Genomic DNA, 26,103 nt, shown 5'->3' with positions numbered 1-26,103 from the left:
TCAGTGATGCGAGTAAAAAATAGAAGTAGTTGCAGTTTTCACTTCTGACCACAAGATGGCGCGCGCGGCCCCTGGACTCTCCCTCCGTCGCCCTCCTGTGGTGCGCGGGCTCCCTCTGCTGGCGGAATGTGAGAAGTGCAGCGCCGTGACGTAGAAATAACCGCTGATGACACCTTAATGTCGCGACACGAGTCACAGGCGGGAAGACTGAAATACTGGTGAGAGACCGAGAGGGAGGGGAGTGCGGCCAGCGACATGTATCGTGATATATGTAGTATTTGTGTGGATTATAACACTGCGGCGAGGCCATGCTGGGGCTTGTAGTCCTGTAACTTGACTTCACCTTGCAGATAATACATGCTGGGAGTTGTAGTTCCACTTTATAACAAATGGACCTGGGAAATGATGGGGCTTGTAGTTCTGCAGGGTAATTGTATGATTGCAGAGTCAGGGACTTGTACTGCGCTGATGCTGGGAGTTGTAGTCATTGTACAAGGGGGTGTGTCCTGGTCATGCTGAGACTTGTAGTTCTATATTGGGATGTGGTGTCTGTATACAGCCAGCAGGGGGCACCAAATATACTTCAACTTTTTATATACCCCCTGGGGTGCGTTTGAATACGCTTACACAATATGCTTGACACAAGAGCTTACAGTCTATGAGGATGAGGGGGTGACACAAGAGCTTACAGTCTATGAGGATGAGGGGGTGACACAAGAGCTTACAGTCTATGAGGATGAGGGGGTGACACAAGAGCTTACAGTCTATGAGGATGAGGGGGTGACACAAGAGCTTACAGTCTATGAGGATGAGGGGGTGACACAAGAGCTTACAGTCTATGAGGATGAGGGGGTGACACAAGAGCTTACAGTCTATGAGGATGAGGGGGTGACACAAGAGCTTACAGTCTATGAGGATGAGGGGGTGACACAAGAGCTTACAGTCTATGAGGATGAGGGGGTGACACAAGAGCTTACAGTCTATGAGGATGAGGGGATGACACAAGAGCTTACAGTCTATGAGGATGAGGGGATGACACAAGAGCTTACAGTCTATGAGGATGAGGGGATGACACAAGAGCTTACAGTCTATGAGGATGAGGGGGTGACACAAGAGCTTACAGTCTGAGGATGAGGGGGTGACACAAGAGCTTACAGTCTATGAGGATGAGGAGGTGACACAAGAGCTTACAGTCTATGAGGAGGTGACACAAGAGCTTACAGTCTATGAGGATGAGGGGATGACACAAGAGCTTACAGTCTATGAGGATGAGAGGTGAAACAAGAGCTTACAGTCTATGAGGATGAGGGGGTGACACAAGAGCTTACAGTCTATGAGGATGAGGAGGTGACACAAGAGCTTACAGTCTATGAGGATGAGGGGTGACACAAGAGCTTACAGTCTATGAGGATGAGGGGTGACACAAGAGCTTACAGTCTATGAGGATGAGGGGTGACACAAGAGCTTACAGTCTATGAGGATGAGGGGGTGACACAAGAGCTTACAGTCTATGAGGATGAGGGGGTGACACAAGAGCTTACAGTCTATGAGGATGAAAAGCTGACACAAGAGCTTACAGTCTATGAGGATGAGGGGGTGACACAAGAGCTTACAGTCTATGAGGATGAAGGGGGACACAAGAGCTTACAGTCTATAAGGAGGTGACACAAGAGCTTACAGTCCAATGAGGATGAGGGGGTGACACAAGAGCTTACAGTCCAATGAGGATGAGGGGGTGACACAAGAGCTTACAGTCTATGAGGATGAGGGGATGACACAAGAGCTTACAGTCTATGAGGATGAGGGGTGACACAAGAGCTTACAGTCTATGAGGATGAGGGGTGACACAAGAGCTTACAGTCTATGAGGATGAGGGGTGACACAAGAGCTTACAGTCTATGAGGATGAGGGGTGACACAAGAGCTTACAGTCTATGAGGATGAGGGGTGACACAAGAGCTTACAGTCTATGAGGATGAGGGGGTGACACAAGAGCTTACAGTCTATGAGGATGAGGGGGTGACACAAGAGCTTACAGTCTATGAGGATGAGGAGGTGACACAAGAGCTTACAGTCTATGAGGATGAAGGGGGACACAAGAGCTTACAGTCTATGAGGAGGTGACACAGGAGCTTACAGTCTAATGAGGATGAGGGGGTGACACAAGAGCTTACAGTCTATGAGGATGAGGGGATGACACAAGAGCTTACAGTCTATGAGGATGAGGGGGTGACACAAGAGCTTACAGTCTAATGAGGATGAGGGGGTGACACAAGAGCTTACAGTCTATGAGGATGAGGGGATGACACAAGAGCTTACAGTCTATGAGGATGAGGGGTGACACAAGAGCTTACAGTCTATGAGGATGAGGGGGTGACACAAGAGCTTACAGTCTATGAGGATGAGGAGGTGACACAAGAGCTTACAGTCTATGAGGATGAGGAGGTGACACAAGAGCTTACAGTCTATGAGGATGAGGGGGGGGGCAAGAGCTTACAGTCTATGAGGATGAGGAGGTGACACAAGAGCTTACAGTCTATGAGGATGAGGGGGACACAAGAGCTTACAGTCTATGTGGATGAGGGGTGACACAAGAGCTTACAGTCTATGAGGTTGAGGGGGTGACACAAGAGCTTACAGTCTATGAGGATGAGGGGGGGGACAAGAGCTTACAGTCTATGAGGATGAGGGGGTGACACAAGAGCTTACAGTCTATGAGGATGAGGGGGTGACACAACAGCTTACAGTCTATGAGGATGAGGGGATGACACAAGAGCTTACAGTCTATGAGGATAAGGGGGTGACACAAGAGCTTACAGTCTATGAGGATGAGGGGGTGACACAAGAGCTTACAGTCTATGAGGATGAGGGGGTGACACAAGAGCTTACAGTCTATGAGGATGAGGGGGTGACACAAGAGCTTACAGTCTATGAGGATGAGGGGGTGACACAAGAGCTTACAGTCTATGAGGATGAGGGGGTGATATAAGCTAAATTGGTCAAATTAAAAGTAAACTATATAAATGATGTATGGCTGTGACCCATAGAATAAATATAACATATTATTTGCACGGTGAAGTGAACAACGCTCAAAAATTCTCTAATAATCTGTGGAGTTTTTTTGTAGAGTTAACAATAGAACACTGATGCGCCAAATTGAAGTATCTGTGAAGTGCATCTCATACTGCAAAAAATAAACCCTCATGTGTCCACGCTCCCAAAAACATGACAATGTTCTGGCCTGTACAGTGTGAGAATTGGAACATTGACGTAAGATTAGGGCTTCTGTAAGGTTTTTTTTTTTTTTGGTTTTTTTGTTTTTTGGTTTTTTTTATGGGTGGAGTTGGATGAGGTCTTGTTTTTTAGTGGGTCGAGCTGTAATTTTTTTATTTTTTTTTTGTATTAATAATGTGACGGCACAGACCTGTCAGCAAGCAGAGGTCTTGAATCTATGTGTTATGTGTATGTTCTGTCAGGAGATGATGGGTGTTGTCTTCCAGGGATGGATCGCAGGGGTCTGGCGCAGGAGCTGCGGCGCTGGGTGCAGGAGGAGATGGGAGTCCCGCAGCAGAAGGCGCCCAGCGAGGAGATCCTGCAGAGGTGAGGAGCCCCCCCATAGCGAGTGGAGACCACCACCCCCCCCCCCTCCCATCCCCCCATATCCTGTGTCACCCCGTGTTTTGTCTTGTAGACTCTTCATAGGACAGTGCGCCGACATCTGGAAATACGTCATGCGTCACGTGCGCAGCCAGAGGTGAGAGGTCAGGTGTCACGACCCCTATTTAAGGGGGCGGTTGCCTATCGCTGTGACCCCATTGTGAAAAGTTTTCATGCTGCCTTTTCTCTCATTGCAGGACGGTGAAGAACATTGAAGGGAACCTGCTCTGGTATCCTTACCCCTACCCTACCCCCTGCCCGCGAATTAAGGGGTCACCCAACTTTTCCTGAACCCTGAATAGTGTATTCATAGTGTCTGGGTGGTTATCCTCATGTACCAGGTAGATCAGGATGAGCAGATTTATATGTCCCCAGACCTCTACTTCCGTGTCAGTCTTCACTGTTCTTCTAGCAGCACGGTGACTCAGTGAGTAGCACTTCTGCCTTGCAGCGCTGGGGTTATGGGTTCAAATCCCACCCAGGTGAACATCTGCAAAGAGTTTGTATGTTCTCTACGTGTTTGCATGGGTTTCCTCTGGGTCCTCCGGTTTTCTCCCACACTCTAAAACATACTGGTGGGTTGATTAGATTGTGAGCCCCATGGAGACAGGGACTGATTCGTCATGCTTTGTGCAGCGCTATGGAATCTGTGTGCGCTATATAAATAAAGAATTATTATTATTAGTTACTATTCATGGACCAGACTGGACGCCGCTTCATGTTATTGAGGAGGGTGTTTGTTACATTGTATCAGCGCTGTGATATATTGTTATTTGTCGCCTTAACTCGGAGCCCAGGTATCAGCAGCTGCAGCACAGCGAGGTAATCTAGGGGCTCACCAACTAATAGATATAATATATGACTCCCCCCGATTGCATACGTTTTCACGCCGTCTGTGTCCCCCCACCCCAGGCCCAGCACTCGGAGGAGGAGAAGGAGCGGCAGCGCAGGCGGCAGCTGTGCCAGGAGATCCAGGAGCTGCGCACAGAACTGCAGCACCTACGGGAGCAGATCATGAGCGCCGAGCGAGAGGTGGTCGCCCAGGGTGAGAGGCGGGGGGGGGGGGAAGTATTCACACCCCGGGGCAGCGCCTACGCCAAGGTCTCATGACGCGTCTTCTCCTTCAGAGCTGAACAACCACCGGTCGCAGGATTTCCGTCGCCGCTCGCTGCTGCTCCGCGCCTACAACCGGAAGAGATGGGAGGAGTGGGAGGCTCTGCAGGACAGTAACCTGCGCATCCAGTATCGCTGCGACCAGCTGCAGGATGTCAGCAGGTAGGTAGTGACGGATATGGCGCCCGTCCAGCTCTGCTATGTCACATCTTGTATCTCCTTCCCTGCAGAGCGTCGCAGAGGGAGATCGTATTCCCAGCCCTGGATGCAAATCTGGCCATGAATTCTTTCCCGGAGCCCGAAGTCCTGGTATGTATATACCGCGCATTCCCCAGGGGACCCCATAAATATTTCACACCCTAAAACCCAACCCCTTTCCTTCCTCCTACGACAGAGAGAAGTGCGGGAGGTGTACGATATCCGTTACAAGTTTTTCCGCTCTATTTACGCCGATACCATTTCCGGCTCAGTTCTGTAAGTGTAGAGAATCCTTCCCTCGTCTACTCGTAATGTCTGGATTCATACTGATAGGCTCTCTGCTAGTCGTGTCTGAGCTCACTGCTGTTAATGTAGAGATTCTCCCCCCATCTGCTAGTCAGGTCTGGTGTCTCCCTGCTGTATGTGTAAAAGAATCCTTCACATCTACTTGTAATGTCTGGACGCTTGCATAGAAAAATCTTAATGATGGTGTGTCTTTCCTAAATTTCACCACTCAATAGCTCTAAATGTAGAGACTCTCAACTATCTGCTGGTCAGGTCTGTTTGATATCCCCCCCATCTTCTAATTTTTCCTGTTCCTCTATCGATTACTTAGCCTTACTGCTCTGTGCATAGAGAATTCTTTCCAGCTGCTAGTTATGTCTGCCCTTCTATATTACACCTTTACTGCTATCTGCCATCTACTAGTAATGTCTGTCCTTATCCTACTATTGCTGTAAACTTAGAGATTCTTTCAAATCCACTAACTTGTAATATCTGTCCTTATATCTTGCACGTTTACTGTTCTTTACATAGATTCCTTCCCATCGTCTAGTTATGTCTGCACTTCTAGATTAAACTTTTACTGTTGCATAGACTGAGATTACTTCCCTTCGGCTAGTTATGTCTGTCCTTATCTTACGCATTCACTGCTGTAAACGTAGGGATTCCTTCCAATCCACTAGTAATGTCTCCTTATATCTTATTTATTCACTGCTTTACACACAGAAATTCCTTCCCATGTGTCTTACATGTTTACTGCTGTATACAATAAGATTCCTTCCCATCTGCTAGTAATGTCTGCCCTTCTATATTACATGTTTACTGCTGTATACAAAAAGATTCCATCCTTTCTGCCAGTAATGTCTGTCTTTATATCTTAAACGTTCACTGCTGTATACACAGAGATTGGCTAGTAATGCCTGCCACTGTACACAGAGATTCCCTCCTATCGGCTAGTAATGTCTGCCAGGGTACACAGAGATTCCTTCCCATCGGCTAGTAATGTCTGTCATTTTATCTTACAGTTTCACTGCTGTATACATAGACTCCCTCCACCTTGTAGACTTTCCTGCTTCTTATAGACTTTGCTTGTAACCTATTTTTTCCTCTGCTCAGGCCTGGGAGAGATGATCTGCGCCTGATGGCTCACCATCAGTGGTTGAGTGAGGGGGAGGTAAGGCGGCCATGTAGGATCTGGTGGTCTCTTAATCAATAGGTAAATCCTGATGAGTAACCTCTTCCATTGTTGTGTATCCTGCAGAAGCTGTGGAGCTCGTACCCCCCGAACCACATTGTCTCGTCCCTAGAACACCTCACCTTAGAGGGCACCCGAGACTTGAGGCAGCTGCAGTCTTCCCTGGCCGCGGACCCCGCAGAGACGTCCTGCAGCGTATCCGAGGCCATGAGCGACCCCCGGGAAACGAGCGAGGATCAGGAGAACTCCAAACGCGCACGGTGATCACCATTATCACGTGTTCAGCTGAGGGTTTGTTACAATGTATCAGTCCAGGTTGACTTGTTTGAATGAAAGTATTGGATTGAATACAAATCTCACAAACCCTCAGCTGCGATATATGTAGTTATAATGTAGATCTATAGCACTGGTGTGATTCCTCACAGAGCCTTTAGGGGTCACTGTTATATCATGGCACCTATAGACATTATGGAGCTGCTCTTAAAGAGACAGTGACCTAAAAACTTGCTTCTAGAATAAAGCTATAGTTGGATGATCTAAGCTACCCAGACTACAGGACATCCAAGATGCAATGGGGCGAGTGGGTAACTTTGCTACAACTTAAGACCGTTATACATTTCTGGACTCTGGGAAAGCTGGGTGAGGGCTGTAATGTAAAAGATCTGTGTGTCTCTATCAGGTTGCAGTGCGGGGACGGACGCTCTGATAGTTTTACCCGTCTCCCGTCCTACAGCTGTCTCATCCAGGTGAGTGTCTCATGTATCGGGAGGTCCCTCTGCAGGTTGGGGGTGATCATTTATACAATATTTGGGGGTTCCTTTCTCCTCTCTTCCCCGCAGGAGGGTTGGGCAGAGACGGCCGCGGTGGCGTCTCAGCTTTGCAACGTTCAGCGTCAGTCTCGGGATCTCTCGGCACGCTTGGCGGATAAGATACAAGAGGTCCACCGGACGCTGTCAGACGGCAGTGAGCTCTCTGTCCTCAGCAGGTAGGGGGCAGTATAATTCACGTGGACGGTAAAGCGGGGAGGCAGGTAGGATCCTGGTGGTCTAGTGCACTGAAGGGATTAATAATATATAGTCCCTGATCACTTAGTGTAGAGAAGTGGTTAATGTAAGTATCTTTTCTGGTCTACAACAATGAATAGGTTAATTCTAGTGTCCTTGATTATCTAGGACAGCCAAGGGATTCATATCAGGATCCCTGGTGGCCACTGACAGTGAAGGGGTCAGTATAAGGATACCTGGTGGTCACGGACAGTGAAGGGGTCAGTATAAGGATACCTGGTGGTCTAGGGTAATGAATAGAATTATGGCCGTGGTCTAGGACACAAAAGTGATTCATTATCTGTAAGATTTCAATGAAGAGAGCAATGTACATTGAGGGTCCCTGGTGGTCTAGGGCAGTGAGAGGGTGAATGTACAGATATCTGGTGGTTTACAATGAGATATTGGCTCATTGCAGTATACTTCATGATCCAAGACAGTAAAAAAGGTTGGGAAATCCCACGGTCTAGGGAAGTTAAGAGGTTACTGTTATACAAGGGTCCCTGGTGGTCGGGGGCAGTGATTAGCACCTCCTAATAGAGGGCATAGAAAAGGTTAATGCTTAGTACCTGGATAGGCACCTCTTCATAGACATCAGTCTATACATAATGCAGGGAGGGGATAGAGCTTACTGTGCGGCTGTGTAGGGTGTGTTGCTGCACAGTTCTCTTTCTGACTCTGTCATGGCCGCCTGGTGTACAGTCTCCTCTATACATGATGCATCAGTCTATACATAATGCAGGGAAGGGATAGAGAGTACTATGCAGCTGTGTCGGGTGCATGGCTGCATAATTCTCTGTAAACCAGCTATGGCAGTGTGTTCTGTACATGATGCAGGGAAGGGGATAGAGAGTACTGTGCTGCTGTGAAGGATGTACTTCCGCATAGTTCTCTCTATATATCTCATTAGTCAGCCATGATGGTCTCCACTGTAAATGATGCAGGGAGTGGATAGAGAGTACTGTGCAGCTGTGAAAGGTCTACTTCGGCATAGTTTTCTCTATACGCCAGTTGGGCAAGTGTCTCCTCTGTACATGATTCAGGTAGGGCATAGAGAGTACTGTGCAGCTGTGAAGGATGTACTTCCGCATAGTTCTCTCTATACATTAGTCAGCTGTGACAGTTTCCTCTGTACATGATGCAGGGAGTGGATAGAGAGTACTGTGCTTCTGTGTAGGGCTGCACAGTTCTCTCTGTACATCAGCCGGCTATGACGATCTCCTCTGTACATATGGCAAGTCTTCATTCTTTCTTAAATAGGTTCAGTGATTACCCTGATGCAGTACAAGAATTTACGATAACAGCAGTACAATTTCTATTAGAGAATAACTACTTCTCATTTGACAAAAAAATTTTTGTACAAAGATGTGGAGCGGCAATGGGGGGCAAATGCTCCCCATCACTAGCTAACATCTACATGGCCGCATGGGAGGAACAGTTCCTCTTCACCTTGGATAATCCTTTCCTCTCCCGCATCAGGTGGTATGGCCGTTACATTGACGACCTCCTCCTGGTGTGGGAGGGGACAGAATCCGAGGTTATGAAGTTCTTACAATACATAAATTCCAATGATATGTATCTACGGTTCACACATGAACTATCTAAGGACACAATACATTACTTGGACATTACAATGAAGAGTACTCCACATGTAACGATAGAACCATACTCCAAACCAACAGCTCTTAACTCTACTCTCAATGCTCACTCATGTCACTCCAAACATGTAGTCAAAAATATTCCTGTTGGAGAGATGATTCGTACCAAACGTAACTGTACAGACACTACAATTCTAACTCAAAAAATACACAGAAAAAAAGAAGATCTGTCACATAGGGAATATCCGAGATGGATGCTCAATAGAGCACAAGATATAGTTGAACAAATTCCCAGAAGCAGATTATAAACAGAAAATACCAAACGTAAACAACAGGTTACATTTTCCACTACATACAGCTTACAATATGAACAGATTACGCATATCATCAAGAAACATCTTCCCATACTCCACACGGACAATGACTTAGCTGCTATTCTCCCAGACAAAGTCAATTGTGTTGCGAGAAGAGCCCCTACACTAGGCATGCAACTCTCTCCTAGCTTGTTCACATCAAATAATAATGCCTCCAATACTTGGCTAGACCTACAAGGTTTCTTCAAATGCGGTCATAAAAAATGTATTTGCTGCGATTTTGCTGCCCCCAATAAATATTTCACCTCTGCACGTACTCAAGAGACACATAAAATTTGCAGTTTTATTAACTGCAATACAACATATGTCATCTATCTTATCACCTGCACTAGATGTAGAATACAATATGTAGGGTGCACCACCTGTTCTTTGAAAACAAGAATCCGTCGCCATATATCCGATGCTAAGAAAGCAGAAATAATTAACGCATCAATGGTTTCCAAACACTTTCAAAACACTCATCAGGGAGATTGTACAGGACTCACAGTCACAGCGATTGAAAAAGTCAAACGCCCTTCCAGAGGAGGAGATCACAGAAGGTTACTTCTCAACAGAGAAACCTTCTGGATCTTCTCGTTACAAACTCGTGTTCCGGAAGGCCTAAATAAAAAACAAGATTTAATATATCAATACTGATACTTTCTTCTAGATATGGTATAGATACACTTGTCTCTCTTATATGACTTACTTACCTCTTTTTATCTACTTTGATACTTTTAATGTAACAATGTGTTAAAACAATCAGTCTGTTCACCTTGCCGTGAGAGCCCCATGTGACTTACGACTCCGCCCATTTTTGTATCATGTGATCCCAGTCATTCTTATTTAAGCTCCCGGTTTACTGTGACAGATTAGCCATGACTAAGGAGATGATTCTCTGAAACGCGTAGGCTGCTACCCGTCCCCTCACTACCCGATGCCAGTGCTTATCATGCCTATAGGCTGTTTGCCTTAACCATATATTTTTTTGCTTTTACACTTTTTGAATAAAGACAACAGTGTTTTAACCGCACGTGGACACCGTTTGTAGCTGGAATTTTTCTCTTCAATCTATGGCAGGGCGGCGTTTGATGCTGAGCTGCGTTTGGTGCTCCTCCGCGGCTGTCAGGACGCTCTGCTGCAGGAATGTCGGACGCTTCAGGCGGAAGCTGCGGACAGGAGGCAGGGTATGAAGTTCCTTCAACAGCAGCAGCAAAATATCCAGGACTCCTTTCTCCTCCTGGTGAGTGGTCGTCTGGGGGTCCGGGGGGGAGTTGGGTCAGAACAGACTTTTGGGTTATTCTCCCTGCAAATGTTTCATAACAGGAGAAGAAACAGGAACAGATCCAAGTCCTGATCAAAGCGACCTCCTTCTCCAAGGCCCAGGTCAGGCACAACAGCGGCGAGGTGAGCTCATTGTGAACTCTATTTATGCAAATGAGCATGTAACAAGCTCCTCCCACTTACATATCCCCCTCCTCCTCCTCCACAAGGTGCAGAAATTCGTTCAGGAGAGGCTGCTGCTGCGCCCCCTAGAGGTGGTCCAAGAATCGCAGCGGCTCCAGGACTCTGTCATGAAGGACCTTAATCATTTCACCGCCATCTCCCTCCCAACGCTGCAGAAAGTGACCCTGCACGGGTGAGCACCGACCTCTTCATGCCTCGTACCCCGGTCACAGCCGGAGCTGCCTTGCATGCAGCTTTGGATGTGTCTAGAGGATGACGTCTGCTTACATTCCTCCTGCAGCGTACACCAGATCCCAACGCAGGAGCTTTCCATCAATCGTCTCTCCAATCCTTCTTTCCATCTCTACCCCATCTACAAGGCCCTGTACAGCAGCATCGGCCTATCCCTGTATAAGGTGAGATCAGGGACGCCCCCTACAGGTCGGGTATAACATCTTCTCCAGGATACATATGGCTGATGGTCTTCTCCTTCCTCCCAGACCCCGGAGAGCATCCTGCAGCACGTTGCAGATGTGAAGAAGCATCTGCTCTTCCTGCGGGCGCAGTTATGTAGTCGTAGTCAGGCTACAAACAAGATCCACAAGCAACTACGCGAGAGTCAGACCCCTGACATCAACAGTGAGTGGAGCGATGACGTGGGGTTATGTATTGGTCCGATAGATACAGATCAGTCTTGTCATCTCATTTTCTTTGGTCACATGACCCGTTTCCAGCTTCCATTTAAAGGGAGTGGCTGGAATCTGGGTTCTTAAGAAACCATAAGAGCTCAGACATGAGGCGTGTTGGGCTCCTTATGATCTGAAATTGGACATAACCTATAACAATTCTCCCCTAAAGTCATGTGAAGATGAACAAAGAGGTGTCATTGACTGAGATGAGTCAAGTTTAGAGGCTGCAGGGGGCGTGTCACTAAAGATGCCCCTATCTTTAGTTCTGTAGCAGATACTGTAGCTGCTTTTGGTGTCATATTAAAGATAAGATTCTCGTCTTTCAGATAACATCAGGATTGTGATTCTGGGAGCTACAGAACTGGAAGTACAGGCAGGTAAAGACATAGTTGGAGCTGATTCTTATCTGAAAGACGAGTTTATTACCTTTAATATCTATAGGAGTAGAGATTATTTCACAGAGCACGGTCTAAACACACTGTAACGAACCCTCCCCTCAGTAGTTTTTCTACCGTATATATTTAACCCTTTCACATCTCTCCAGCGCTCTTGGACCTCCTGTCCGCTCACTACGCCCAGCAGACGGATCAGCTGGTTCCTAAACTGCAGCAGATCATCGAGCAGTGCCAGAAGAGCCAGGAGTACGGGAAGGAGGTGCAGGCCGCCGTGAATGACTGGTGAGTGGTAGTCTTAAAGGGGCGGTGAACCTCAAATTTGCTGTAGTTTTGTATTCCCTAAATAGTCCACTGGGGGGCGCTATGGGCTCAATGACCAACTTCCTTTGTTTGCTGTCCTCTGTAGGTGGGAGCAGCCGGCGCAGCAGTGTCTTCCCTGGGAGCAGCGCGGAGGCCAGACCCTACAGCAATGGCGGGATCGCTGGACGGTGGCGGTGACGGCGCTGCAGAGGGCGTCAGGCGGGAGGAGCTGAGGATTTATATTATCATTTTGTAGTAAAGATGATGAACTTTTAAGGATCGGATCATCTGCATCTTGGGCTACGCGTTGCCACCTAGTGGTGATACAGAAGAAGTGCATGTGCTCTAATGTGTATATATAGATTGTGTTTTATAACAGCCGCTAACTGGACTCGCTGCTTAAAGGGGTATTCCAGCCCTTTAGAATAGGAGATCAGTATCGGAGTGAGTGATGTACCATGCACGGGAATGGGACCGAGCTGCAATACCGGGCACCGCCACTATACAAAGAGCCTGCAACGCTCCTTCAGCAATTGTAATCTCTTGGTGGTGGTGTTAGATGTGACATTGTACAGGAATGCCCCTTTAAGTGACTTTCATCCCTATTACTCATGTCCAGCCTCGTGTCAATAAAGTTTAGTGATTGTATAATAAAATGTTTGTACCGAACCTTGGCTTTCAAGATCTCTGCTTTCTGTCTGTGAACATTTTGGTACAATGTATCAGTGCAGGCTGGTGACGCTGACACATTGTAGCATTTCCTATGGAGGACATCGGAATGTTCTCATTGCTTTCAGCAAGCGGAGATCCGATACATTGCGAAGCTGAAATCTATCAGAACATCTTGCGCTTTATATACAGAACCCCGGCCCTTTAAACAGGGAGCACGTGTGGCGCGGCGAGTGCGCAGTATGTGAAGCGTCACCTGTTTCTCGGTATTAGTCACGCTCAATAGACGCCATTAATGTGCGGAGGAAACTTCCACCCACACAACATCACTGTTATACCCTGTGCCCCTCGCCCGACCCAAATATTCTTACAGATCGCCTGTGCTGGGTTTGCCTGCTCAGCAAAATCATAGACGAGTATAAAATCGGAAGAAATGCAATAGTTTTATGAAGAATTGCCACTAGGTGGCGCCATTCTACTCTTAATAGTCCATCATTTAAAGGGATTGTCCATTGTTTGATGCATTTCTCTTGATTAATAAGCTCCCTATTGTGTGGGTAACTTCTGGTTGTCACAGCCCCGCCCCTTTTATTAGGATAGCAAATATCTACAGTATATACTAATATTGTAGTGTATCCTGTACACTGCAGTTCTGGTTCTGTCTTCAGCTATGATTGACTGCTGATGCAGGGTCACTGATATCTGGGCTGAGGATCTGTCTCTGCTCTTCTACCTACCATGTTCCAAAATAAGCTCAACACAGGAAGTAATGAAACCGCTACTGCTGCAGATCCTCCTGTCACCACTGGGGGCAGTGCTGAGGTTTCCACAGCACAAGATTTCTGGGCCCCAGCAATTAATAGAGCGATTGTATTGTTTTACTTTTAATTGTTGAAAAATCAATAAAGATGATTTAATTAAAAAAAAAAAAAATTGCTATCACCCTTGATGTTCACCCATCTTTTCCAGAGATTTTACCAGAAATGAGTCAAGGTGGAGTATAGCAAATTCTGCAGGATAAATATACATACGGCTGATGTATTCTGCTTCCTCCCAGGCCCCCCGAGACCCTCCTGCAGCATGCATCAGAGATTATTAAAAAGCAGTTGCTCTTCCTGTGGGTGCAGTTATGTAGTCGTAGTCAGGCTGCGAGAAAAATCCAGAAGCAACTACAATGTTGGCCACAAGCAGTTATGTATTGATCAGCGGGGTCTGACACTGCAGCTAGATCCACTTTAGTCATGTGATCTCATTTTCTTAGATCACATGACCTGTTTCCAACTTGGTCCCATTTAAAGGGAGTGTCTGGAATCTGGTGAAGAAACTAGTGCTCAGAAATTAGTGATGGGCTCCTGACAATCTGACATTGAGCGCCAATCCTAATTTTTAGACCACCCCATTAAAATACCAGCCCCCTCAGGTTGGGGAAGAAATGTCCTTTCTAGAATTTTCTCTTTTATGTAGAATTTTCCTGTTTTATTTTGACCGGGTTTGAGTCCGACATATTTTGCCTGAAATCAGTCAAGTTTAGAGTCTGATGCCCCTATTTTCAGTTCTGTAGCACCTAGAGATATGCTGCTGGTGTTGTATTAAGGATAAGAATCTCATCTTTCAGTTTGCATCAGGATTGTGGTTTTGTGATCTACAGAAAATTTTTAAAAAGAAATAGCAATTGAGATTTGATCTGCAGTTAGCATTTCTTACTATAGGGAAGGTTTATGATATGTTGATGCTGCCAAACAATTTTGCATCAAGCTTTGACTGGCACAGAATTGCACCTGCTGGCACAGGCTATAGCTAGTGCCCAAGCACAAGGCAGGCATGCCTAGAATCAGCCTAATCCGCCGGCTAACCCCTTCACTGGCAGAAAAGCAATGATAAATCTCCCCCTTTGTCTTTTACTGTCTATATCTTGTCTGTTATGTGTATGTGATCTGAAAGATGATATTCTTATCTTTAATATGACACCACTATGTTTCTAGGTGCCATAGAACCAAACATACAGGCATCTAAGTTTTACGCTTTCCCCCTGCAGTCTCTAAACTTGACTCATCTGAGGCAAATATGACTCTTCTCTGCTCATTTTCACATTCGGAGAAGACTATTTTTTAGGTAAATGGGCAAGATATCCCATAAAAGAGGGAATTCTACAAAGGACATTTCAGCCCCTACCTGAGGGGACTGTTAGTTTAATGGGGTAAAATCTGATGGCAGGTTCCCTGTAAGTGCATGTACTTCTAGATAGACCTGTAGGTGGCGCTGCAGATCTGTTGTCTCCAGGGTCAGTAATGACACCAAATATTTAAGAAAAGTGAAAAAAAATAGTTTATTATTAAGAAAATACAAAATATAACAATATCTTAATATTTACAAGAACATATTTAAGGGGAATGTACCTAAAGAAGAGCATGAACTATAAAGAGCAAAGGATGATGGGAAGGCATCAGACAGTAGGGTCCTTAAAGGGACCAGATTGCCCGCCCCCCCCCCCCCCCCCCACATCAACCAGTTGCGGCCAGTGTATCCTCAGTGCTTGTAATAGGGTGGTCTTTATGGCTGTAGGTTGAGGTTCTACACATGGTAGAGTCTCAAGATGAGTCCAAGACCTCAGTCTCTGGTGTGGAGCCATCGCTGCTCCTCAGAGGTTTCTTCCTCATGGCTGTAGATTGAGGGTCTTTACATGGTAAAGTCTCTAAGTGAGTCCAAGACCTCAGTCCCTGGTGTGGAGCCATCGCTGCTCCTCAGAGGTTTCTTCCTCATGGCTGTAGATTGAGGGTCTTTACATGGTAAAGTCTCTAAGTGAGTCCAAGACCTCAGTCTCTGGTGTGGAGCCATCGCTGCTCCTCAGAGGATTGAGGGTCTACACATGGTGGAGTCTCAGGATGAGTTGTGGACCTCAGTCGCTGGTGTGGAGCCATCGCTGCTCCTCAGAGGATTGAGGGTCTACACATGGTGGAGTCTCAGGATGAGTTGTGGACCTCAGTCTCCGGTGTGGAGCCATCACTGCTCCTCAGGGGATTGAGGGGCTTCACATGGTGGAGTCTCAGGATGAGTTGTGGACCTCAGTCGCTGGTGTGGAGCCATCGCTGCTCCTCAGAGGATTGAGGGTCTACACATGGCAGAGTCTTAAGATGAGTCTCAGACCTCAGTCTCTGGTGTGGAGCCATCGCTGCTCCTTAGACGTTCTTCTGCCTTTGACTCTTGGATTCCTGTTGAAGTCCTTGTGAAGGTCGGTTCAGAAGATCCTGGAGGTCACACACAAACTTGTAGACGTATCGTTGGCCGCCGGTCTTGTGGATGATGTTCTTGTGGTAGTAGTAGCGCAGGCCACGGCTCAACTTCTCGTAGTTCATTCTGGGCTTGTTCTTACGTTTTCCCCATCGGCGAGCAACCTGCAAAACCCAACATGAAGGAAGAGGTCAACCACCGGCCGGAGAGTGAGGACACAGGGCGAGAAGAAGACACTGGGACAGGAGCTGGACCTACCTCATTGGGGTCAGAAAGCTTGAACTCCCAGCCATTGCCCGTCCAGCTGATGAGTTTCTGGCAGGAGGAGTCTTGTAGTAATTCCAGGAGGAACTGCCAAAGCTGGATCGGACCAGAACCGGCTGTGAGAAACAAGAAGGATACATGTGGTTATTGAACTGTTGGACTAAGATACATTCACACGGCATGAAGAATGATGAACACAAGTGTAATGTATCTACTCAGAAGCTGGATCACTCATCATGGGCTTAGATACATCCAATCACCAGTGAGTTTTAACACGGCTTAGATACATCAGCTCAACAGGTATTGGCAATCACACAAAACATATATATGACTTCATGCACTATGAGGGGCTTAGATACATTTACTGTATCACACATGACATACTCCACACATGTGTAATACTTGGATACACCTAATCGCCAGACCGTACCATACATCTCTGGCTTAGATACTTCCACTTATCAAGTAGTAACATGCACAAAAGACATGTATGCACTGTGAAGCTGAATCATATATGAAGGGCTTAGATACACCACCTCGCACAGATAAGGGTGATATAGATGGCTCACCTGATGTGGGGGGCTTGCTCTCCTTCGCTCCGGCGCTCTTCTGACCATAACTCTGGTAGTAGCCTTCTTTCTCAGTGTTGGCTCGGACTCCTGTGAGGACGGACGTCTGATGGAATCCGGGGTCATTGTACTGGAAACCTGGGGAGAGACATTGGATTATATTGAGTCCTCTGAATTACGGTAACAAACCCTCAGCTGTGAGAAGTATTAAAGTATACAGACAAGAAAATTTCCATTCACTGACAGCAAGCAGAGAAGTTGGGATAAGGAATTGAAAACCTAGTTGATGTCCCATTTCCTGGTTCTCACCTGTGAGGGGCACCGCTGTTCGCTGGGACTGGCTGCAGCTCGTCCAGGTGGCATCGTCCCAGCTGTGCCACTCCTGAGATGCCCAGGAGAAGCTCTGATCTCCCACCGAGCCGGCGGCCATATTATTGCTGGAGTAGGAATCGGACATGGTAAAGGAGGGCTCCTCCTGGGAGTGGTATAGGGAGTCGTCACTGTGGGGGGCGGGGTGGCGCTGCAGCTCTTCCGTCATGGTAGGGAGTAAGTTATGGAAGGATTGCAGATAATCCTCCTGGTTTGAAGACTCTATACCTGGTAATAAAAACAATATGGCGGTCAATTTAAAGGGGCGGTAGGACAACAACGAATATTTTATACTACAAATATAAAAATGCGGCTCAGTGGAACTACAGGTGCCAGCATGCCTTACTACATTACATAGCTTGTGATCTTCTAGTTACATTGGGTTTTTCTGGCAGTGAATGCTGGGATTTGTAGTTCCACTACTTCTGGAAAGACCCCCCGTTGCTTACCTTGGTTGTAGGGTTCCCAGTAATACAGGGACTGCTCTGTGTAGGCTTCACAGGAGGACAGGGGGGCGCTGCCCGGGCATCCAGCTGGGCTGGGGTACAGTGCCTTTCCTGTGTTCAGTTCAAGATCTTGTAGGAATGTGGGGTCTTCATATCTGAAATCTGGAGTAAAATAAGAGGAAATAAGGGGGTTACCACCCAAAGCGGGGTCCTTCCCACTCCCCCTGCACTACTATGGACTGGATACAATGTAACAAACCTAAACTCATGGCTGCAACAATGTAACAAACATTTGTTTACAAATAGGGAAGTTCTAAACATGTACATGGTAAGTGCATAATGGGAGTTGTAGTCCTCCAGGGCTGATAATCAGTGTTTACTCAGACATCAATCTCCCTCTGAGCTTAACCCTTTATCACACAGAGAAGCTGCTTACCTATAGAAGAAGTGTCCACATTGGGGACCTCCTGGGGGGTCATGTCTGGACAGTAAAAACTGCTGGAGTCCATCTGAGACAGAGAGAAGATGAAGAGACATTAGAACCAGACATTGCAGTCCTGCTTATTGAGGAGACGGGTGAGGGGGGGTCATAGGGTGTCAGGACCTAAAGATAACATTTTAGGGTGCAATCAAATATTCAGGAAAGGGATCACTATGCTTGCAATTTAAGGGGAGATAGTGCATCACATGGGGTACAAATCATTTGTATAATAGCAATCAGTTTTATAGAAAAACATTGGGTGCTGGCTCGGACATGGGTGCTGAGCTTAAATTAAGGGGACACAAGTATAAAGGTTATAAAGGGAAACATTTTGAGTACAGATAAGAAAATGGGGTGCAGTGTACGGGGTCACTCACCTTGGTCTGTGCAGCTCTTCTCTGTAGTGGTGTCTAAGGTGAGCAGAGGATTCAACTTTCCCTCCCTGCTGCCCCCTGCCCCCTATATACAGCCCGCCCCTCTCTGATTGGTGGCCAGGGAGGTGACGTTCTCTTCTTCTACAAACTTTCTTAGAGGGGGGAAGAGTTTCCGTGACGTCACAAATCACAACTCCAGACTCCAGTCCCTCTACAGTGGAGGGGGGTCTTATCAGTGGGGTCATATGGCAGCCTGACACCAGGGACATGGGGAGGGGGCACTGACTAATAATGTCCTGCACTCATTAAGACTTATATAGAAATGACTAGAATTATACAAAATTCTTTGTAAATATCCAGAATGACTAGAGATGAATAGAGAGGAATAAAGTTATACTAAAGAATAATAATAATTTTTATTTATATAGCGCCATCATATTCAGGAGCGCTTTATAAATCAATAAGAGATAGATAGATAGATAGATAGATAGATAGATAGATAGATAGATAGATATGAGATAGATAGATATGAGATAGATAGATAGATAGATAGATAGATAGATATGAGATAGATAGATATGAGATAGATAGATAGATAGATAGATAGATAGATAGATAGATAGATAGATAGATATGGGATAGATAGATAGATAGATAGATAGATAGATAGATAGGAGATAGATAGATAGATAGATAGATAGATAGATAGATAGATAGATAGATAGATAGGAGATAGATAGATAGATAGATAGATAGATAGGAGATAGATAGATAGATAGATGGATAGATAGATGGATAGGAGATAGATAGATAGATAGATAGATAGATAGATAGAGTAACAATTTGAAAAACATTGGGGGGCATTAATCATAGTGGGTCTCTGGTTCGCCTATTTTTGCACCTGGTTTGTTCATTTTTTTGGCTCCTGATCTATGATGGATCTAGTTCTGCCTCAAATTGTCTCAAATTGTTAGATCTCATTTGTGACCAATAATGAAAGGAGACTGAGAAAATGTGACAGAACGTTCAGGGCGTCATCTCTGCTCAAAAACCTATCATTGTGATGTAACTGCAGGGACTAAAATAATTCTTGCTGAAATGAGTCTTTTCCTTTTTTATTATAATGTACAGTAAATGGAGTCTGATAATATTCTCAGATCTGTACAATAAGACAATAATCACTCCCAGAGATGATCCCATAGACAATAATCACTCCCAGAGATGATCCCATAGACAATGATGAAGTCGTTACTGGAGAAATTTTACATTTTAAAACTGGAAAGTATTTTCCATGTTGCATAGAGGGAATTTTTCATTTTGGAACCTAAAATTTATGTTTTTAGTAATGAAAAGTTTTTTGGAAGTGCAGCTGCTCAGAGGAGGTGCATTTTTGCGCCTATTTTGCGCCTTTTTTAGGCGCAAATTAGTGATAGATCCCGTGCAAACATCTGTATAGCAGCCGCTCACTATGTCAGATAAGGTGCAGGGACTCAAAACCACTAAGTGCCGGACTTTGCTGTGCGCCAGAAAATGGCGCATAAATACGAGATGCGCCAGATTTTTGCGTAAAAAACCGCTCAAAACTGTCTAACAGACTATGATTAATGTCCCCTATGAGCCTTCATACTCGTCCCCATAAGATAGAGGGCGATTACATCTCCCCAGGAATGACAGATAATTCTCTCACACCTGAGTGATGGAGACCCCTATAGATTGCAGGGTCTTCCTCCCACTCGTTCCTCTGCAGTATTTGCATTTGTTCTTGTGTAATGTATGTGAACCCCTTACTGATTGTACATCCCTTGGGGTTACTGCTGCCCTATAAATAATAATAACTGATGTCCTGAGGGATTGTGCAGATATCATGTAGATCTGATGAGATGTATATTATACAGGCTGTGCTGTTATACTGTGTCATGTGACTGCAGTGACATCATCGCTCCCCTGATATATAATATTCTGTGCGGCTATCAGGACATGCTGGGAGTTGTAGTCCTGCTGTTTGCTGGTCCCTTTCATGTCCCCTGGATGGTCCTGTGTCAGCAGTGACTTTATCTATTGTCTCTGAGGACTGATTTATTTTCCAGTCATTTGATCTTCTCCTCCTCCGGCTGCTGCTGCTGGAGATAAAGGAGCTGATATTAATCACCGTCACTCGCCAGCGGAGCTTACACTCTACAAGACTGATTCAGTATTTCATGAACTCCAATGTGATTGGTTACGTGTTATGTCATAGCTTTGAACTGTATTGGGGTCCTTAGGTTCCCCCCTTATAACCCAGGCCCTAAGCACTTGCTTGATTTGCTTCATGGGTTAATAAACTCCATTGTAGTCTGAGGACTGTAGTAGACAGATGGATGCCCACATCCTTTGAATAGAGTAGAGTGGAGTTCCCCTTTAAATCAATGACAGTACTTTATGGAGTAAAGTAGCAGCAAGACAATGAAATAGGGTATTAGTATTAATTGTTTTGAAGGTGGAGCAGTGACTTCTCCTTTAACAAGGGGGCGGGGCTGTGACAACTAATACGTAGTTCTTATGAGTATTGAAGATTTCAGAGACAAAGGGGCTCATTTACTAAGGGTCCTTCGGACGCATTTTCGTCGGGTTTCACGGCGATTTCCGTTTTGCGACGAATTGCCCCTGGGGTTTTGGAACACGCGATTGGATTGTGGCGCATCGGCGCCGGCTTGCACGCGACAGAAATCGAGGGGCGTGGCCGTCGGACAACCCGACGGATTCGGACAAACCGCGGAATTTAAAAAACTGAATTCTGTCGCAAGATCAAGCACTTACATGCACCAGGAAGAAGCAGGTGAACTCCGGCGGAAATCGGCGCTGAATCGACGGATGCAGAAACTCGGGCTCATGGGATTAGTGAATCGCGGCAGATCCGAATCCAAGTCGGACAATGCACCTCAGGATCGTGGCAGGACCAGGTAAGTAAATCTGCCGCAATGGCTTCAACTATGAACGAGCCATAAGGAGATTTGGTATTCGGAGTAGAGTTCCCCTTTAAGTCTTTCACTTCTATTATACAGTAGACTATGGAGAAAAGCAGGAATATCAGGAATGACATACGTTGCAGATTTGCTCAGACCCCACATGTCATCAGAGGCCTCAAATCATGAAGATCCAATTAGTAGAGATAAGAAAGTGCTGAACACAACCTGGCCGGGGAGATAAGCTACTGGCATCCACCCCACCCAAGGGAGGCAGATATCACAGGAGCAGGGCAGCCCACATTCAAAGAGAAAGAAAATCTTAGTCTCGTTTTGTTGTTGTTTTTGTTTTCTTTTTTAGAAAACAATTTTAGATTTACCGCAGTAAGCGAATCTGCGCTGATAGCGAGGACTTAAGGGGAGGGTTAAAGGGACAATCACTGGTGGAGGAATGTGTCACTTTTTAAAGGCAGGGGATGCAAGTAATGGCGTCTTCATAGGTGATGTCAAATTTAAAGGGGTTCTCCATAGAAGACAAGAAATGGTGGATGGGTTCAGACTATCTCACCCAGTGTCGCACTCTCCCCAATACAAACAGTCCCGGGGTTACATACAGGATAGGTTCTGTAGGTTTGTTCTTAAGTTGAATTTGTATGTAAGTCGGAACTGTATATTTTATAATTGTAACCCCAGCCAAAATTTTTTTTTGGTCTCTGTGACAATTGGATTTTAAAAATGTTGGATTGTCATAAAAATCTGGATTAACAATAAAGCTTCATTACAGACACCGTTAATAATAACTGTTATATTCGTTTATTTTAGCCTAAGGCTAAATTACAGTAAATTACCAACATCCAGAGGTCCGTTTGTAACTGGGGTTTCATCCAATTGTCATAGAGACCAAAAATTTTTGGATGGGGTTACAATTATGAAATATACAGTTCCGACTTACATACAAATTCAACTTAAGAACCAATCTTGTACATAACCTGGGTACTGCCTGTACTGGCATAAGAAAAAGATAACCTTGGACCCAAGTCCCATACAGATCTCACCTAAGGGTAAGGACGGGGCAGGATTTAGTGGTCTTCCCTCCATTTATTATAGACACTACTAAGACCCTCTTGAATTTTTAGGGAACACTCCAGACAAGACTAACATTCTGTATCCTGAATTGTATAGAATCTCCTATTGGAATAATGTGATGTATCGGTTTTGTCTGTGGTGTTCCTTTAACAATACCCTATTAAAGGGATATTCACATACACATCCCCCATCTGTCTGATATCTGCCCAATGTCGCCTCTAAATATGAAGTATATTTTACAGAAATTAGATTACTGCCTGTGAAATATAAAGATTTATCTAAGGGGTCAGCAATAGTCCTGCTTCCTGTGTAATATGAGGCTCCGTGAAATTAAAGTGATTGGCTAATTACCGAAAATTCCTTTCACATTTGAGCCGTGGCAGCAATCAATTGATTGTCGCTGATCTAACTCCTGACAGCGCGTCTCTATTGACTGCTTATTTTTTCCATAGTGGCCACTCCTGGTAATATGGGGTATTACACTGCTAAAAATGGACACGCTCTGCCTAAAAGAGAACTTTAGGGACATTCATATAACTCAATATGGTGTATCAGTATACAGGGCCAGATTATAGGGGGGGCTCCTGGGGCTCGAGCCCCAGGGCCCCCACCATCTTGCCCTCCAAGGGGGCCCCCACCAGATCGCTAGCTCTGTTACTGGGGGTGAGGCGGCTGTATGTAGCTGAGTGACTGCTGGGATAGTGGATAGTAAGCAGGACAATGTGTGTATGCACGCTACACTCAGTGGGGGCCTACACCATATTTTGAGCCCAGGGGCCCCCACCATCCTTAATTCGGCCCTGTCAGTATATGGTGGTGAGATGATCCCCTTAAAGTACAGTAGATGCAATATGTTACTTTATTGATCACTTATCAGTATTTGTACTCAATATCAGATTGGGGTGATCAAACACACAGGAACCCCCGAATAAACTTCTACTTTACAGTTCAGTGATGTGACATCTATCAGTCACGTGGCCTGATTGCACCTCTCAGTCTGATTCAAGTGAATTGAGAAAAGCTTCAATACCAGTCACATTGTACGGCACTGTGCTTGGTAAGTCGCAAAGAAAGTAGCAACAGCATACAGTCTCTAATTAAGGGGTGCAGCGTGTCAGAACCTCTCCCTCTCAGATCTCACATTATTCAGCTATCCAATATATAGGTCATTATTTGAAAAAATAATCCCATTCAATAATGTAATCCATTTTCAAATTCTAAATTGTACACAACTAGCTGATGTGTAAGGGTCCAACTGCTGGGATCACGTGAACGACCCCCCAGCAATCCGAAGAACTGTCATCCTGTCTTTAACAATGAAGGAGCGTCAGGCTGTGATTGCTTCCTGATATTCCATTCTATAATATAGAAGTATTTGAAATTGGCAAACTCAGCGACCAAGTATCTCCAACCCTCTCTTATACAGTGAAGGGGAGTGCAGGAGATACCCGAATGCTGGGCTCTGCAACACCTACTATCAGTGACAACAGAGCCTCATTTTTTGGATTTCTGGGGGTCCGTTCTCATGATCCGCGCAGGTCCCAGTAGGAGGACCCTTACCGATCAGATCATTATCCCCTTTCCCTCAATCTAAAATCTTTTTGTGTATTCTGAATGTAAAGAAACCTGGGTGTCAACTGGGTGTTTTATTGATGGTTATTAGCCTTGGCCGCTGGTTTATCCATCCAGATTTACATGAGGTGTAGCAGAGCTAAGTAGGTTGCGGGACAATCAGGTGTGTGACATGTTGCTGTGATATCTTTGGTTTGACATAGGACAGGAGGTAACCCTACCCCCAAAATTTTAATTTCAGGACATACAGGAGATTTATCAGAAGTGTCTGAGCTAAAATTGTTCTAGTTGCCCATGGAAACCAATCAGAGCTCAGCTTTCATTTTCCCACAGCTGTTTTTAAAATGAAAGCTGAGCTCTGATTGGTTTCCATGGGCAACTAGAACAATTTTACCTCAGAGACAACTAATAAATGTCCCCATTAGGGTGATAGTTATTATTAAAGGGGTTGTCCCAACTTCAAAGTTATCCCCAATCCACAGGACAGCTACGACCATGAGAACGGGACCACAGCTATTAGGAGAGCGGTGGTCCTGTTCTCACTAATGGATGGGACACATTCACCTTTATATGTTTTTGTGAAAATTAAAAAAAAAAAAACAATAAACTCCTCCAAAAACACTTGTGTCATCATCCATATTATTACTTTGTCCATATGTGTAGAAATATGTGATTTACAGGCGGTCCCCTACTTAAGAACACCCGACTTACTTACGACCCCTAGTTACAAACGGACCTCTGGATATTGGTAATTACTGTACTTTAGTCCTAGGCTACAATAATCAGCTGTAACAGTTATCACAGGTGTCTGTAATGAAGATTTAGTGTTAATCCTGGTTCTTATGACAACCCAATTGTCACAGAGACCAAAAAAGTTCTGGCTGGGATTACAATTAGAAAATATACAGTTCTGACTTACATACAAACTCAACTTAAGAACAAACCTACAGACCATATCTTGTACATAACCCGGGGACTGCCTGTATTCTGATTACCAGTTACCTGATAAAGGGATCAATGATAAAGGGACACTCATTTTTTAAAAAAAATTGTTTAAATTGTCAAAAAATATTTGAATTTCCAGAATTTTTAAGATTTGTATCCAATAAAAACCTGATCAATGGAATAATAGTAAGTGTATCCGTTGGATTGACCTGTGTTATGGTACCTGTGGGACCTCCATGATGAGATCCCTTAAGTGCCCCCCTGCCTCCCCTCACCCCAGGCACACGCACAGGCCCCCCCTTAGCCGCCCCCTCCTCTGACCCCGGAACAGCAGGAACTCCTGCTTGGAAGACTTGTGTTTAGATAAGTTTTTTTTCCACAGTTTACTGCAGTAGAAGTTTGTTTGATGGATCCTCGCAGCCGCTTTCATAGCTGCTGTTTTATTTTGGAAAATCTCATTGACAAATGATGTGGAAGTGGTTTCAAATCACAGAGGTGGATGGGGGGGGGTCCAGGGGGTCCGGGGGCTGAGCATTCATTACCTCTCCTAGTGAAAGTGCTTTTATCAGGATCACATTCCAGCATTCAATTTCCACTTTATCCACTGACTTAATCCCAAATCCCCGGCCCTGAAATACACGACAAAGCGGAATCATAAAAATAGCAACACGAACAAATTAATAAAGATTAATTACCAAACTAAAAATAGCAAAAAAAATATCAAGGAAAAAAAAAAGACTGTAACTAAAAATAGGAACAGCGTATCAAGAAAAAAAAACCTGCAAATAAAAATAACAAAATTTAAAAAAAAAAAACTTTATTTAAAAATAATAACAAGGTATCAAATAAAAAATAAATCAAGCAATAAAACCTAGAACTAATAATAGTCT

The 26,103-nt window shown here is 45.2% G+C and overlaps 2 protein-coding genes across 4 annotated transcripts; one reads left to right on the top strand and one right to left on the bottom strand.

Moving 5' to 3' along the window:
• The first annotated feature begins 113 nt into the window (after positions 1-113).
• Positions 114-12,937, top strand: HAUS5 (HAUS augmin like complex subunit 5). 2 transcript variants are annotated; one of them, XM_072155161.1, is made up of 20 exons: positions 114-218; positions 3,500-3,599; positions 3,691-3,753; positions 3,854-3,886; positions 4,454-4,478; positions 4,569-4,701; positions 4,784-4,931; positions 5,000-5,078; positions 5,164-5,243; positions 6,366-6,423; positions 6,511-6,704; positions 7,124-7,190; positions 7,284-7,429; positions 10,519-10,681; positions 10,765-10,845; positions 10,938-11,077; positions 11,186-11,300; positions 11,385-11,523; positions 12,118-12,250; positions 12,375-12,937. In XM_072155161.1, exons 2-20 carry the CDS (start codon positions 3,502-3,504, stop codon positions 12,499-12,501), a joined length of 2,022 nt encoding a protein of 673 aa, XP_072011262.1. In that variant the 5' UTR covers positions 114-218; positions 3,500-3,501; the 3' UTR covers positions 12,502-12,937. The 2 variants fall into 2 exon arrangements, with proteins under 2 accessions (XP_072011262.1, XP_072011261.1); XM_072155160.1 differs by having other exon boundaries at positions 10,932-11,077.
• A 2,497-nt stretch (positions 12,938-15,434) lies between these two features.
• Positions 15,435-25,827, bottom strand: ETV2 (ETS variant transcription factor 2). 2 transcript variants are annotated; one of them, XM_072113186.1, is made up of 7 exons: positions 25,756-25,827; positions 18,250-18,322; positions 17,817-17,975; positions 17,308-17,595; positions 16,999-17,136; positions 16,424-16,545; positions 15,435-16,329 (listed from the first exon to the last, which is right to left on the bottom strand). In XM_072113186.1, exons 2-7 carry the CDS (start codon positions 18,320-18,322, stop codon positions 16,114-16,116), a joined length of 996 nt encoding a protein of 331 aa, XP_071969287.1. In that variant the 5' UTR covers positions 25,756-25,827; the 3' UTR covers positions 15,435-16,113. The 2 variants fall into 2 exon arrangements, with proteins under 2 accessions (XP_071969287.1, XP_071969286.1); XM_072113185.1 differs by lacking the exon at positions 25,756-25,827 and adding an exon at positions 18,672-18,721.
• Between the last annotated feature and the right edge of the window lie 276 nt (positions 25,828-26,103).

This window comes from Engystomops pustulosus, chromosome 6, assembly GCF_040894005.1.
Source record: "Engystomops pustulosus chromosome 6, aEngPut4.maternal, whole genome shotgun sequence".
Classification (NCBI taxonomy): domain Eukaryota; kingdom Metazoa; phylum Chordata; class Amphibia; order Anura; family Leptodactylidae; genus Engystomops; species Engystomops pustulosus.
The sequence above is the reverse complement of the archived record's forward strand: the minus strand, read 5'-3'. Positions and strand labels throughout refer to the sequence as shown.